The 16,887-nt window shown below is 50.5% G+C and overlaps 1 protein-coding gene across 1 annotated transcript; it reads right to left on the bottom strand.

The window, feature by feature from the left end:
- Window positions 1-468: 468 nt before the first annotated feature.
- Window positions 469-2,961, bottom strand: CDRT4 (CMT1A duplicated region transcript 4). The gene has a single exon (XM_067716047.1). The coding sequence runs from the start codon at window positions 2,959-2,961 to the stop codon at window positions 2,398-2,400; it is 564 nt and encodes a 187-aa protein (XP_067572148.1). The 3' UTR covers window positions 469-2,397.
- Window positions 2,962-16,887: the final 13,926 nt, after the last annotated feature.

Raw genomic sequence — 16,887 nt, 5'->3', positions numbered from 1 at the left:
CGCTCGGTCCTGATGGGCACCCTGGCCAGCCCACATCTCACAAAGCACTTCTACGATCTTTTTTACCACCTCTGCCGACACGCGGAGCGAGGCTACGGGGCTGGGACTCTGCTGCGGGTCTCCGTCTCCAGGGACACGGAGCCAGTCCCTGCTTGGGGTCCCTGGGCTACGTGTGACTTCTCCTCCACCTCCCAGGACGCCCACCAAATCCCAGGGGTCAAAATCCCTACCTCGGGGTACCCAGCTTTTATCCATGTCCTAAGAAAAGATTAAGGGGACTGTGGGGCAGTCGCGCCTCCTACAGCAAGGTCCTCCGGCCCACGAAAGGAAGAGGAGGATTTGCTGTCTATCAAGTGCATGGCTCCCCCAGGCCCCTGGGTTGAGGCCTTCCCCCCGCCCCGCCCCCCGCCTCCCTTGCCAAGTGGAGGGCTCCCAGGCCACCGCCAAGCACCCGGCCCGCACCCACCAGCACTGCAGCCTTGTTTACACAGTCACCCCCCCAGGGACCTGCGAACCCAGCTTGGCCTTGAAGGGACTCCCTCCTTTCCAAGGAATTAGACTGTTTCTCTCTCAAAAACGGCCTCAGGAGACAATGCGTCTGGACCACAGTCACAGACACAAGCCATTTTCATCACAGCATAGAGTGCTTATGTCCTTGGTTCCTGCTTGTGTGGTTGTAACAGGCTGAGAATTAAACTAATCTAAACAATACTATCTATAAAACAACCATTTTAACTTAGAGAGTATATGCGTGTAACAACTGCCAAACACCTAGAGATTTAAAAAAACAGAAACAACAAAACACCCAAAAAACTATGCGAACACTAACACAATGAGGATCTATAATCCATAGCTTCCCAAACATACTCTGGCTATAAACCCCCATAAAAGGAGAGAAGAGAGAAGAATTCTCGTTGGGAATTTATCACCAGCCTCCATGTCTATAATTGTTCCGTGGACCCAAATACAGTCATTCAGATTCACTGGGAATCACCTATTCTTTTTGCAAAAATTCAGCCTCTTCCAGCAACTAGCACATTGCATCTTCTATGTCTCCGTGAGGGAAACAGGGTGAGTATTAACTGCTTCACAAATATAAGCAGAGAAACTCAGGTGAGGGCAAAGAAGAGAGATGCTACCAATGAGGCCATGCTCAGCAGGCAAGCCCCAAGCCTGAGACCGTGTGGTCTGCCTGTCATAACTCAAGTCTCTTTGTGTCTAAAGACAGAGTCTTCTGCGTCCAGACTGAGTACAGCATCGTTTGCTTTGAGGCCAAGTGGGATCAGCTCAGAGCATGGGTGGACCAATGCCAGCTGCATCTGACAAAGCATAGCTGGGGTCCAGCCAGGAACCTCTCCCCCAGCCAACTGAGCTCCACAAGACTTAAAGAACTACAGGGGAGAAAAATCCTCCATTTCTCAGCAGGGGACGCCCGGGTCTCCACTGCCACTTTGTAAACCCTCCAAGGAGCAAACATCCCAATACCAGGTGCCAAGGCGGGCAGCAAGGTGGGATCGCCCAGAACCCCACCGGGCAGGTAGTGAGCTCATCTTCCCTTGGCTCCAAGCCCATCCTTTTGCACTCTGCTTTGAGATGCAGGACTTGGGATCCTGCAAATCACATTTCTGCTCCCCTCCCGGTGAGGCTCTGCCCATCAGAAGAGCCAGAGGGAGTCCGGAGGCTGAAGGAAGAAGAAGGAACTCGCTCCTGATTTGTTTCCTGTTTACCTCTGTCGGCTTCCTGTCCCTTTCTGTTTCCCCCAGCAATTCTCGTTCACTCGGATGGTGTCAACTCCTTCCAGAAACAAATATTTGAGTCCCATTTTGGTTTTCCGAACACTCTCAGAGCCAACTTCGGGGCGTCTGTCAGCCAAACAGCTCCCCCTCCTCAGAGGCAGGGCTGCCACCCCCAAAGGGGTCTCCTGCGAGCTCAGGACACCAGCGTCTGGGAGCTGAGATGCAGCCCACCTGCCCCTTCTCCGAGTGTCTAACTCTTAACGCCTTCTCTTTGTCCCCCCAGCCTGCTTCCTGCGGGCGCCCCCTCCATCCACATCTCTGTGCCCCCTTCCTGCCTTTGCAGCTACCTGGCTAGAAATTCTTTCTATCAAAGGATCTCTGGTGTGATTGCTGTCTCCTGCCTGGACCAGGACTGATTCACCCCCAGCTGGGTCCTAAGCATCTCTGGCAGGATCTAGAGCCCGGGGGCTTCCCACCCGCACATGACTGCACTGCCAGACGGGGTGCCCTCACCCCCTCCGTGGCCCACATTCCATCTGGTTGATCTCAGCCGACCTCTGCCCGAGCAGGGGCAAGTCCCAACGCAAAGGCCGTCACGAAATATGTGGCAAATGGCCCTTAACTGCTGTACAAGCTTGGGGGCGGCTGCGGGGACTCCCTGTTAAACGTCGGGGTGTTTCTCCTCGCCGGCCAGCAGTGAGCGGTACGGAAGCACCCTCATCCTCGGCTTCCGGGAGAAGATGATCTTGTTGTAGTCGGCGGTGGGACTTGCCCTAGCATCCGCGTGGAAGTGGGTGCGCTCTGGAACCACGGGGGGACCCGTTTCCGACATGGAGAAAGAGCCCCACGCCGAGACCATGGTCTCTGACCCCACGTCCTTGAACATCATGTTGCCTAAGGACGTGAAGGACTTTCTCCTTTCCAGCTGGATGACGCTGGGAGGCTTTCTCTGCCTGCATGTCGGCCGGCTCTCCTCGGCCGTTTGCAAGCGTTCCACGTCTCTGGCTTTGCTTTTCTCAATCAGTCTTTTCACCAGCGGGGATGTGTACGTGACATAGGCGGGCCACAGGTCATGTTTCTCAAGCAGATTCACAGGAAGCCCGATGTTTTCTGTCAGTTCTACCGGCAACGAGAAATACGGGCAATTTAGAGGCACTCGCGGCCAATGATTCCATTCTTTAAGGGTCGGAGGGTATCGGAACCATATGTTGGATTTCCCCCCCATCATGCATGATAGCCCTTCCATCCCCCGTATTCAGTGGGAATAAAATGAAATCCAAAGTTAGGAGACATGGACTTTCCTGGCAGTCCAGCAGTTAAGGCTCTGTGCTTATCGGAGAATGGATTACTTTACAGGTTCATCCGCGAACACTGGAAAGTCCCAGGGAATGTGTCCACTGCCTCCTGCCAACGTCCAAGGACTAAGAGATCGGGTGGCTTCTAACAAGGTCACGGGTGAGGTGGGGAGCTGTGACCCCACTTTGAGAACCATCGGTCCAGGGCCACGCCACTCCACCTCTGTGAGCACTAAACCCCGGGAGAGCCTGGGAAAACACGGCGGCGGGGTCCCGCCCCAAGGATGCAGACTCCGCAGAGCTGCTCTGGGGACTGGAGAACTTGGATTTCTAAGTCACTCCCAGGCGCCGCTGCTGGTTTGAGCACCTCCTGTGAGTGGTCCTGGTTGAGGCTGAATAAGCTCTAAATCTTTCTTTTGGCTGCAACATACACGAGGACCGGCTTGTGCAGGTGGGAAACGCGGCCCTCAGGTGAGCGACTGCCAGACTTTCCACCCCTTTTCCCTCCTCATCGAGGAACCACTGTGGAAGGCAAGGGAGCGAGCTCTTGACGGGGGTCACCTTCAACGCCACTGCATTTATAAGTAACACTCCCAATGTCAGTGTTTTATTATAATATACCTCACGAAGCATAGCATCCTAAAGATTCATTCAAACTCTTAAAAAAAAAAAAAAGCGAGTTTTTGTCAAACCTAGTCAGATCCAGGCCTCATGGATTCCTTACTGCTAAGTGTTAGTGGCAATCTTTCATGACAATACGTTTTTAGGAGAATTCACAATATCATTTTTCTGAAGCTAGGGAAGAAATAATGCTCAAATAGTCCTCTAAGCTAGAGAGAGTTTCATGTAATAATAATGATGATAAAATGGAAGTTGAAGCACCTTATGTCTCCTTCTAAGACCTAGAATGTCAGGCCATCCATTCCAAGTCCCCAGCAACACAGAGTATGTCATCCAAGGGGTCACTGTCCTTGCTTGCCCACCTCTAACCAAAGGAATTCCTGGCTTATCCTCCACGTTTGTAGGGCTATTAGAAACGTGAGTACCAGGAGTCCCCTGGCGGCCTAGTGGTTAGGACTCGGCGCTTTCACTGCCGTGGCCCGGCTTCAATCCCTGGTCAGAGAACTGAGATCCCACAAGTCATGCGGTGCGGCAAAAACAAAACAAAACAAAAACAAACTAACAAACAAAAAACACATTGAATTATACAATAAAAATAAGTGTATTTTTTTTTTTTAAGTAAGAAATGTGAGTACTTCTCCCCATACATACAATAGGATTAATCAATCATGTCAGACGGTGGAAAAATGCTCTGAACCGGTGATATTTGGGGGATGTGGGATCATTCATCCTTGCTTCTAAGCCTCTAGTTTATGAGCCCTGAAGCTTCAGAGAAGCCCAGTTACTAGTGAATCGTTCGTTTCAACAGCATCCCCCTCAGAGCCCCTTGCCCCATCCCGCTGCTCCCATAACAGCCTCCATGGCTGATAGGACAATTCCACAGACTGGTAGGTGTTCTCACGCCTGCTGATGCAGAGACTAGGATACTGTACAATCAAGGGTGGGAATGTCCGAGACAGCCTCAAAACTCACAGGGAGGACTTGTTTAAAAATCAAAGGAAAGGGACTTCCCTGGGGGCGCAGTGGTTAAGAACCTGCCTGCCAATGCAGGGGACATGGATTCAAGCCCTGGTCCAGGAAGATCCCACATGCCGCGGAGCCACTAAGCCCGTGCACTACAACTACTGAGCCTGCGCTCTAGAGCCCGCAAGCCACAACTACTGAGCCCACACGTCGCAACTACTGAAGCCTGTGCGCCTAGATCCTGTGCTCCACAACAAGAGAAGCTACCACAGTGAGAAGCCCGCACACCGCAACGAAGAGTAGCCCCCGCTCGCCGCAACTACAGAAAGCCTGCACGCAGTGACAAAGACCCAACGCAGCCAATAGTAAATACGTAAAATAAATAACTTTATAAAAAAAATAGAAAATCAAAGGAGAGAAATAGTCGACATTAAGTCTGAAGACAAGCTGTGGGCTCTGATAATTTCCTCCAACTCTGGCACGAAGGGTCCATTCTGTGTCCCTAGAAATGAAACGCAGACCAGTGGTCCCCAGACAGAGGCAGCATTGCTAGGGCAGGAGGCATGACACTGAAGGGGTTTTCTTGTTTCTCCTTCAGGCACGAAGGCCCATGTTCAATCCTCTGGGTTTTCAAGCCCAGTTCCTCCCACCCACCCCCCGGTCTCATATCCCAACATCCCCAGAATCTAGTCTGATTGGCCGGGTTTGGCCCAAGTAAGGAATGACACTTGTCTGGAACCTGATCTGTGACCTGGATCGTGTCTCTTCGCCCCGTACGACCTTTGTCATCTCACTTACGAGGTGAGGACGAGCTCCTGTCCTGCTTCTCTCACAGAGGCGTGGTCGTTATAATAAAATGTTATAATAAAAATAAAGTGCTTCTACGTCAGTGCCCCCAGTTTCGCTGCATGTTGGGACTACTGGGGATCTTTAAAAAATTCCAATACCTGGCTCTTCCCTGCCCCCACCCCACCACATTGTGATCTAATTGGAATAGGATACAACACAGGCAGCGGAATTAAAAGCTGGATTCTAACATGCAGCAAGGTTTGGGAACCGCTATCGTAGAATATAAACCCCCCCAAAACACTGAAGGTTTATAGGGTTTTAACTACTTCAGAGATAGGAAACAGGTCCAGGAGGTCACTTCAGTCTTTTTTAAGTTCTAAGACACAGATTTAAGAATTTACACGTTCAATTCAGACGTATATGCAAGGATTCTTTGTTATGTATGTTCAGGACTGCATATCAGTGGCCTTTAACCATTTTAAAGGACGCTGGAGCATTCCCACCACCACCTGCCAATACGGGAACCACTAAGACCGAAGAAAGTGCTGAGCTAAGAACACTGGGGCTGAGGGTGGTGCTTCGGTGCAGAACTAATTCACGCTCTATCTGTGGCCACAAGCTGCATCCTTATCTCGGAAAACCATCCTGCAAAAGGATTTTGTGGGTTCCAGGCAGGACTGATTGGATGAGTGGGCACGAGTCCACCCCACTCAGACTGTTTGCCCCACAAATGCTGTGAAAGTAGTGCTGTTTGCACACCCCTGATGGGCAAGACAGTATCTGGCTCCAGTGTCTCCTGAGCTGTGCCCCCAGAGAATGCAGGCATCTCTCAAGATGTTAAGAGTGTTACTTAAAGGAGGGGAAAAGTCCATGGCAAAGACCACCCTCTAAGGGCTGCATATATTTTTTAATCCAGGGGGCCCCCATACACATAGTCTGTGTGGTTTTGCAATAGAAATACAGCAAGCCTGTCCGCAGTCCAGCTGGCCTGAAAGATGACGTGTTAAATTCCTTTAGTGCAGGCATTTCAGAGCCTGTGATAGGCTGACTTGTCCTGTAACTCTCCAGAGGGAAACTGGGATGCAGCATCCCCTAACCTCATATGACCAGGGAATCATTCATTCATTCACTCACTGGGAAGGGCATCTCAGGGAACTAGTAAACCAGGGAAACGGCTGGGAGAACTCTGAAACAATGTCCTCGCCAGCCCTTGTTTTGGAACCTTGAGCATCAGAGGAGGTTCTGCCATAAGTGGACAGAGGGACAAACTTGCTCAGGGTATAGCTGGGTCTTCAATGACTCACTTCCTCCAGAACCAGCCTCAGAAGGTTGGCCTCACGAAAGTGCCCATCCCCAGAAGCGCCAAGCCAATGCGAGGGCCCAGCACTCCCCGGAGACCAGACCCACTTCCCTCTGTCCTCTCTGCTCTGCTCTAACCTGCAGGCATCTTGTGTTGCTTGCGACTCCTCTCACTTTTCTCCCTAAACGATCCGGGGAGCTTGTCTGTTCCCCGAGGGAGAACCACATTTTCCCCGACAGGAAGCTGATGCAGAGTTTCTTTTCACTTCTGTGTGTTACCCTCCTCAACTTCCCGTTTCCTCCCCTGCCCGCTCTTTCCTTATCTGCCCTCTGGCTACTACTCATTTATTTGGGGTGAAGAGGAAGCTTCCACTTAGGCCAGAAGTGCCTGGAGGCTTATCTCTAAGAGCTGGGCATGAATCAACTTGGCGCCACGTGGGGTGTCTGCACTGATCTTCATCCGAGCAGTGCTCCCATCTTACAGGCCGAGTGTACGCTTTGACCCCCTCCCCGCACTTCAGACCTGGGGAAGCCCAGTGCCCCCCACAGACCTCCCGTGAGCACCACCCCCATCACGGCTCTCTCCACCTCTATACCCTGTCCCGTCCCCCCGAGACCATGGAACTGGTGGGCTCTAGGGGGGCCTCCACGAGATCCTGATTTGATGCTAGGGAGCCCTGAGAATTCCAGAGCTGTTCACGCAGAGGGGAGTGGGATGGGGAGAGGCAAGTTGGTGTCCCCTCACCCCTCACTACGGGACAACGTGCTGGCCACCTTCTCTTCTGCAAACACACACACTCCAGGGAGAGGAGGGACAAGCCCATCACTGAGTTCTGTTAAAAAGCCAAGTTGCACATGACGGGCAGCTTTGGTAGCTGATACAGACCACGCCTCTTTCTGGGGGGGGCAACGATCTCCAAGCAGACCAGGGGTGGGGGGAGAGATGGGAGTCTCATGAGATGGGACGGTCTTCTAACACAGACCTGGCATCACCGATTCACCATTGCGGCGGGAGGGAGGGAACACGCCGCTTCTTGAGAACCCTTCTGTACCCTCCATATTCTCTAGTGATTATGCACGGACTTTGAGGGACACAAAAGTGGAAACAGAGTTCAAGTACCCACGGCCACGCAACATCAGTTCACTCAGGCACGCAGGCACTCCGCAAATGTATGCCGAGCTCCAAACACCGCACTTCTAAGAGGCGCGGATCCCGCGCTCACCCAGAACCCGCTGTGGACGCGCCATGCTCACCTCTTGCCTTGGGGGGTCTACCCTTCTCAGTGTCAAGGGTCCACAAGGCACGTTCGTTTCCCATGCTGATAACAGATCAAACAAGACTAATCCATGCCACCTGAGTCATCAGAAACAAAAGCGGAGAAATCCCTGTAGAGACCAGAACAAGTCCCCTCGGCCACTCTGCAGATGGGTGTCCGGTGCCTGCACGTACCAGGCCCAAAGCAGAATGAGACCGAGCCTTGGTTCAAGGGGCTCCCTGCCCAGTGAGGAGACAGACCACAAGCTTCCTAACTCAGCCTGGGTGGGGAGGGATGGCAAGAAACAGGTTCAAGGAGAGGAGATGATTGTGCTGAGTCTTGAAGGACCCGGGGTGGTGGACGGCAGGCCTCGAGGGTCTCAGATTCCGAGTGCACCGCGTCTCTGCTCGGAGCCCACATTCCTCTCTGTGTGAGGATCACACAGGCTGTTTCCAAGCGGCATGGATTCTGCATAGGAACCGCGATGCTGAGTTGGCTGAATAAACACTTGACAAACGCGTTACAGGAAGAAGCATTGGGCACTGGGTAAAACTACGCATCTGAATTTTATATTTACCTGAGGAATGTTCAGTTATAAATATTAAAATTCCCACTTTAAGATGTAATACAAAGACCCGTCAGGCTAAAAGCACCCATGGCCATAAGTGTCTAGAGATCAAGTTTCAAATTTTTTAATGTAATTTCCCAAACAAGCCCAACAGGCCTGATCAGAGGAGAGCTTTTCAGCCTTTTCCTTCCGTGGCCGTTTTGGGGCAGCCGGGTACACTGATAGGCTAGACCGCTAGGAAAGAGATGAAAAACCAGGCAGCAAGAACCAGCCCTGCCTTTTCGTACTCAGGAAACCAGACATGAAAGGCTTCAAGCAGTTTGTGCTCGGAGACCCTGTCTCTGCCTGACAGCTGGCTCAGGAGTAAAGGGACCATGAAAATGTGTGGCTTCACAATGTGTAATCAGTCAGAAAGAGGAAGTTCTGCTTCTCTGGAACAATGAGGGAAACACACAGGCATCTCCCAGGGCTGGCCACAATCAGCGGGCCCGGCCACCCCCTTTTACGATGCTCAAAGCACTAGCAACCCAGGCCAGTGTTTGCTTTGAAGAAGGTGACTTGCTAACTGCTAACATTGGTTACCTTCAGGGCAGGGACCAGGGGACCAGAGAGCGAAGGAGGGAATTCAAATTTCATTTTATCCCTTAATGAAAAGGGTGAATTTTTAACATGGCATATATTACCTACATTTAAAATATCTTTAAGAAAAAAAAATAAAAGAAATTTCAAGCAAATCGTAGAAACAATGCTTTCTTTTACAAAACAATATTGTAGGTAATAATTAGGAGCAAAATTTTATTTTTTTATCCTTGTATTAATTTGATTTTTCTGCCTGTTTACCTGTACTTATTTTTCTTAATTGGGGAATTTTTCATAAGGCCTCGTTCCACCTGATTATTTTCTTAAACTTTGCTGTAAACATATTAAAATCCTTTATCTTGTTTTAAAAAAAAGAGAAGTGACTTTCATTTGAGACTGCCTAGAAGCCAAGTACCAAAGTGGCTGCCTTCTGCAGGGTTCAATTATCCCATCAACACATTGACAGCTTGGCCTCAGTGTCAGGCTTTATCCCGGTTCATGCCAGGATGAGAGACAATCCAGGCACCACACTTCGCACCCAACTCTTGGGTCACCCGTAAACGCAAATTGCAATGAAATCAAACTCCCAGCTGTCTGGGGTGAGTTGTCCGCAGCTGAACCACAATCTAGATAAACCACCCTTGTGAAAATTAAGGGTTTGACTTTGGCTGTACCTTGTCCTGAATCTCTTCATTCATACTCAGCAATCATTTCAGTCCTAAAACAGCTTACAAGATGGAGATGAAACAAAAGGAAGATGCGACGTTTGGGGATGAAGCAGAGGAGGAAAAGCCGCGTAGATGGATACGCGGCACTGTTAAAGTTGGAAGGTGGAGTGAAGGAGGCTGAAATCACAGCTGGGCAGAGACGACCCTGTTCAGTAACTGGAGTCCCACACTCCTTCCCACGTCACCAGCCCCATGGTCACGAGCAGATTGTGAGCAGGAAATAGAGCAAATCATCCCCTTTCCCAGAAAAGCAACTCAAGGCCTATGTCGTGTCAATGATGGTCAGCTGCATTTTGCTGTATTTCTTTTTCTTTTCTTTTCTTTTTTTTTTTTTGGTCTAGAGGTTTTCGGGATCTTAGCTCCCCAACCAGGGATCAAACCCAGGCCCCTGCAGTGGAAGCGTGAAGTCCTAATCACTGGCCCGCTAAGGAAGTCCCTATTTGTATGTCTTCCCATAACGGGAATTATAAATCAGTGTTAGAGAAAGTTTGGAAATGCTATGTTTTAATCTCACAATCCCATTACCATCACACGACTCTGACCTATGTGCTCTCACCTAGTTCTAACATGGTATGGGCACAAAACGTACTTTCGTCTTTGAATCCATCATTTTTGCTCTAACATTAAACTATCTACCTTTGTGGTCTTAGAGATTCCTCTGCTTAGCCATCCATCAAATGAATGAACCATTATTAATCATATTATTAATCATTCCTCCGTTCGTGTTTTTAACTTTAGCCACTATGAGTGATGAGCAGTGACTCTGAAAGATGAAGAGCTCCTTGGTGCCCTTCTGCTTCTATAAACCTGTGCATTGGAAGGTGCTCAGAAAATGTTGGCCACTGAAGGTTTCTGGTCCCCCAAAGTTCTCGGTACCACCAAAGCCCCTCCCCTCTCAGTCCTGGGAGGTGGGTAGTATCCTCCCTGATCCCCTATCCTCCCTGAGCAGCAGGATATTTGCCACCACGGTCTCTAGGGTTCCTACCAGCTCCAAGGCCCATCGTTTACCGCAGCACATTCCACACTGCTGAGGCCAGAAGCTAAAACAGAGTCTGTGCGCGACTGGCAAAGTGAAGCCGACTTCAGGCAGGAGGACCACAGCTAAAGCCCCAGATGCCACTGTCATAGAAGGTCAGGGAGGAAGTTAGAGAGAATCAGCTCCCTGAGGCCAAGACCAGCTGTGCACAGGGAAATCGCCCGAGAAGCACGCTATGCTCTGTGAGGCTTTATTTTGGGGTTTTTTTATCTTTGCACAGATATTTAGGGTTTTCCTTTAATTGAAGTATAGTTGATTCACAATGTTGTGCTAGTTTCAGGTATACAACAAAGTGATTCCGGTTTATATATATGTATATATACATACCACTGAATACAACAGTTGTATATATATAACAGGATATATATGTATGTGTATATATGTACATGTATATACATATGTGTATGTGTGGATATGCATACACGTGTATGCATACATACATGTATATATGTATTGTGTGCATGTGTGTATATATTCATGTATATGTGTGTATGTATGTACACACATATATATATACACATATACATACACACACACACACACATATATGTTATTACAAAATATTGAGTTCCTGTGCTGTGTGATGCTTTGTTAAGACTGGATGTGCTAGCAGGGAAACAGCAATGCGATCAATGAAAAATACTCTCTAAACTTTCAAGGGGTGGGTCTCTAGGGCTCCAGGCATAGGAGCCAAGCGAAGGCCACACCACAACCCTCTCCCAACCAGGAGGGATGAAACACTCCAGCCGATGGTCCAGACACCGTGCGCCCGGGAAGGGAATGAAAGAACTTCGAAAAGGAAACCAAGTTCCTATAAAAGCATAAGGAGCGCAGGGCACTTAGTGAAGGGCCACCAGCCTCAACTCCCCGCCCCAGCCCCCTGCCGTGACGAGGCTGTCCCAGCACGACCACAGCCAGTAAAAAGCACAGAGGTCCTCAGTGAGGTCCCTGAGCCATCACAAAGTTGTCGAATTGTGTCCCATATTTTCTACTAAGAAAGCAAGGACATGTGGGACAGATCCTTCCACAGTTTGCACGTTTCCTCCACGCTGTGCGGGGGAGCAGGGACTTGGGAAGGGCAGGGCTGGTTCTCTGAGAAGTGACCGAACACAAGGGGGGCCCATTGGCTATCTGAGTTGATTAAAGGGGTTCCCTTTTGCTCTTGTGCTCTCAGCAATCTTCTAAAAATCAATAACCCAGTAACTCATAGGTACAGGTCCCATTATAAATTTAAGATGTTGGCATCCTGAATGATGATTCATTTTCTTTTGAATTTGGTCAAAATTAATCTTTCCACCTGAGCCTTATCACTCTGTATCCTCAATTCCACGGGGACCTTGACAATGAACCAAAACATGCTCCTGGGACCCATCTCTTCCCTGAGACTAGTCCCTTGTTTCTAACTGCTTATTAAACAACCTCCTCTAAGCACTTGTATTTCCATCAAATTCAAACTTGTTCAAGACCAAAGTCAGTAGCGGTTACCACCCCACAGGTCCACAGACGCCTCGTCTGTCTCCACACGCTGTTTCTGTCAATGGCATCAGCATCCTTCCCGATGCTCAAAGAAGAAACTCAACTCCTCCTTCCTTCTTTCACCCCAAATTCAGGTGCCAAGGTGACGTCCATCGGTTCTGTGGCTTGGCATCTCATCTATCTGCTGAGTCTTCACTCCAGCCTGACCCCCTCCCCAAAGTCCACACCTAGACTTTAGCTGCCGTCTTTACATCTTCATTGGTGTGTCTAATAGGATATCAACGTTTTCACAGCTCAAAAGGAACTCTTGGGCTTCCCTGGTGGCGCAGTGGTTGAGAGCCCGCCTGCCGATGCAGGGGATGTGGGTTCGTGCCCCGGTCCGGGAAGATCCCACGTGCCGCGGAGCGGCTGGGCCCGTGAGCCATGGCCACTGAGCCTGCGCGTCCGGAGCCTGTGCTCCTCAACGGGAGAGGCCGCGGCAGTGAGAGGCCCGCGTACCGCAAAAAAAAAAAAAAAAGGAACTCTTGGCCTTACTCCCTAAAACGTTCCTCTCTGGTCTTTTCCATCTCAGAGAGAGGCACCAACCACCATTCACTGAATTGCCCAGTTCAAAAATTGGGGTTGGGACTCCCCTGGGGTCCGGTGGTAAGATTCCGCGCTTCCAACGCAGGGGGCGCGGGTTCGATCCCTGGTCAGGGAACTAAGATCCCATGTGCCGCAGGGTGCGGCCAAAAAAAAAAAAAAAAAATCAGGGCTGCCTGACTCCTCTTGCTGCTTCACTGAATACATGCGATCCATCATCCTGCCCCCTACCCACTGCCCCCACCATCACCCCCTCCCATTGCCTGACTTCCCGACCTCTCCATCCTTAGCCAAGCATCAACAGCTGCCTCCTGGCTGACTGGTCTCCCTGCTTCTCTTCTACTCTTGTTCTCTGCGAGCCCTTCTCCCCAGGGGACCCAGAGCGATCACTTGTAAACATAAATCAGATTAGATTATCCCGCTGCCAACACTCCAGTGGCTTCCCATCCCATTTAGGACACAAGGCAAATCCCTTCCCCTGACCTACAGAGCTCCCCTTGGTCTAGCCCCGCCCAACCTGACAGCCTTCACTGCCCCCGACCACATGGGCCTCCTTCTCGCCTCAAACACACCAAGCTTCCCACGTCGGGGGGGGGGGGTCCTTCTGTAGCTGCTCGCCCTGCCTGGGACGCACTTTCCCTGATTTTCGCACGGTTCTTCCTTCCTAGGAGTCAGGACGCAGCTAAGTGTGAATTCTTCAGGGACGACTTCAGGACAGCCTGAAACAGCCCGCAGTCACTACTCTGCCTCCCGTTCTAATCCTCTGTGTAGCACTATCCCTGACCGACACATCTCATGATTTACTCATTTGTTTATTTTCTCTGAACCAACTAGAAGGCAATTTGCTCTGTCCCCAGGCACTTGGATCGTTAGATTAAAGGATGTCACTGCAGTCGCCACAGCAATTTCCCCAGAATCTCTAAGGATTATTAGGAATCCAGATACCAGGCAGCTCCCCTTGTACAGGACCCAGAGGAAAGCATGAGCTGGCTGACATGATAACAGCCACGATGAGAGGTCAGATGGCAAAACACGGAACGTGACCTAAGAAATATGAGGAACGGACATGGTGCATGGAGAGGCCTCGGTTTACGTCCCAGCGCTGTCACTTACTGCCTTTCACTGGGCAAACCACTTCCCCCCTCTCTCGGACCTTTAGGTTCTTCCATAGGCGAAGTGGGAATGACACCCCTCTCCCTTGTAGGATTATTGTGCAGCCTGAATGAGACACTGCATGGGAAGTGCCCAGAAAACAGCAACAAGGCAGTAGCTTGGGGCCAGCAAGTCCAGGATTCAGGCTTCACTGAAACCCTGTGTAACACGGAAAGTCCACGGGGCCTGAACAGACCAAATGCCAACTCAAGCCCTACTCCGATTTTCCTCAGAGCCTCCATTTCCTCTCCCACCTGGTCCAACACGTGCTCCATCCCCTGTGCACCTACCAGAGGTCACCACCGCCAGACGCGGCAACGGGGGAGTCGGCCATCTGCTCTTAGTGGATGAAATGGCCTTTTCTTCCCTCAGGATGATTATACATTTAGACGTGTGGCCCCCCCCTCTAGTCCCTTTGTCGCTCCTTCCGGGACTGTTCCAATGACACTTCTTTCGGGAGGCCGACCAGCCCCCTAGGTGGGCTTCCGCCTGCCCCTCCTCTGTCCTCCCAAGTGTCCTATCTGTGCCTCATCTACCAGAGCCATTTATCCCATTGTGCGTGACTTGGTATAGGGGTCTCTCTCCCTGGGCTTTCTCACCTCGTTTTGATCGCCTCTGGTTTCCACTTCTCCCGCATGGAAGCTTCTGAAAGTCCCTGGCGTGGCTCATTTCACGTGGCTCATTTCACAAGGTTTCTGGAAAAACAGTTTGAGGAAGGCAAACTGGCAAAATAGACTATCATGTAACTACCATGGATGGTTTGAGGGAAAATGGACAGTTGAATACACAGGAAACTGTTGCCTATGGTTAAAAGAGAAAAATAGCAATGATCAGTTCCCCAGAGATCAAGAAAGAGGTCTTTTGAAATCAGGGAGAAACATTGTGCTACTAGTTTCAAATGAATCTTTCTAGGCACAAATATACACAAATAGTGCACAGCGACCCGTAACTGCCATCCACATAGAAAATATGTGTGGGTAACGTGCCAGGAAATTCTGAGGTACTGACAAAAGGAGTTTTTGTTGAGTCAGAAATCCAGTTAAACAAGGGCTTTAATGTGTGTCTTTGGCACAGTGGAGGGATGCATGGAATACTTTTACAATCCGGGAACGGGCCCTCCACGGCGTGTGCCGGGTGGACGGACGCTCTCTCCCAGTGAAGGCCTGGCCCTGCCGACCCACCCTCGTGCAGCCTTGCAGGAAAACCAGCTCTCTCCTTGCTGCTTTCATGTTTCTGTGATCTTATTGTGTGTGTATTTCAATATCTCCGGAAGGCGACATATAAGAATTAGCCGAAGTTCCTAACGGAACAAGGCTGCCTATGAAATCATTGTTTGGAGTAAAGCATAGAATTGAGAGCAAGGGTGCAGGACAGGCAGCTACTGCTCAGCTGTGTGACCCGAAACGGAATACCTAAACTTCCTAGGTCTCAACGATCTCATCCGTAAAATAGGGTCAATGACAGGAACTGCCACGAGGACGCTGTCATGAGGTGTGTCATGTAAAGCACAGCTCACGGGGCCCGGGTGCATGTGAGGGTGACTGGTTGGACTGTTCTCACCCTCGTTAACACGCAGGACTGTGACATCCGCAAAGAGGCTGAAGCAGGGGGAGGGGGCAGAATGGGCTCAGGGTGGGGGGCCCCCAACACAGCTGCTGCCACACTGCTGTCCCAAAGTCTCACTCATCCCCCATATCCGCCCCACTCCCAACAGCTCCGCTTATACCATCTGCTGACGGAAAGGACACCCTCTGCAGGTGACCCCTGAGGCCGGCAGCTCTGAGGCATCAGGGTCCACCTGCAGCCACGTGTGTTCAGATGCACAGACAGGTGCACGGCCCTGAGCCCCGGGGGCGGGGAGGGGTCTATGACCCACACACACACACACGTGCACACACGCACATGCACACACGCCCCATGTTAAGTCTGTGACATCCCTGGGCGTGTCCGCTGGGTGACCCTCAGCTTCGACACCCCTGGTCCCAGCGGAGCCCCATTTCTCTTCTCGGGCCACCGCAGTTCCGGCCTAGAATGACTTAATGAGCAAACCGGGGCCAAGGAGTCTCGCCAGATTCCTGCTGGGAAGAATCTAGAGAACTGGGTATGTGAGCAGCTTAAAGGGGACGCGGAGTGTTTGTTTTAATTTTACTGGCGTATAGTTGATTTACAGCGTGGTGTTAATTTCTTCTGAACAGAAAAGTGACCCAGTTATACATATACATTCTTTTTCATATTCTTTTCCATTATGGTTGTCCATTCACGGAACATTGAATGGACCTAGAGATTATCATACTAAGCAAAGCAAGCCAGAAAGAGAGCAACAAACACCAACTTCACTTCTGTCCAATCTTGAGGGGGTCACTTGATTCTTCCGGACTTCCGTTTCTCTGTGAGAAACACCCTGCCTCAGGGGATGTTACTCAGATCCAATTAATTCAGGTGGAAGGATTTCATGACTGGTAAGCTCTCTCTAACCATCTGCTTTTATAGAGGAGACCAGGAATCCTGAACTAATGGTATGAACTTCCCTCTCGGGTGCGTGACCGGGGCTCACGTTGGTAACAAGAATACGCTGTAACATTCACACCCAAGGCAAGAACTAGATAAGTTCCAGAGAGAGTAGCCGTGTCGCAGAGCTTTATCCAGAGAGTGGAAGAGACCACAGCGGGGGTGGCTGGTGTGGCTTCTGCCTGAGGCTCGTTCGCTTTCCTTGGGGTGGAGGTGGGATGGGAGGGGAGAGTGGAGTGTACGTGTAGCCAGTTTAGAAGCTCAGAATCACTGGCCCCTGAGAAGTCTTTAGAATGCTG

The sequence above is a fragment of the Pseudorca crassidens genome, chromosome 19 (assembly GCF_039906515.1).
Source record: "Pseudorca crassidens isolate mPseCra1 chromosome 19, mPseCra1.hap1, whole genome shotgun sequence".
Classification (NCBI taxonomy): domain Eukaryota; kingdom Metazoa; phylum Chordata; class Mammalia; order Artiodactyla; family Delphinidae; genus Pseudorca; species Pseudorca crassidens.
Note: the sequence above shows the minus strand (reverse complement) of the source record. Positions and strands in the feature narration are given on the sequence as shown.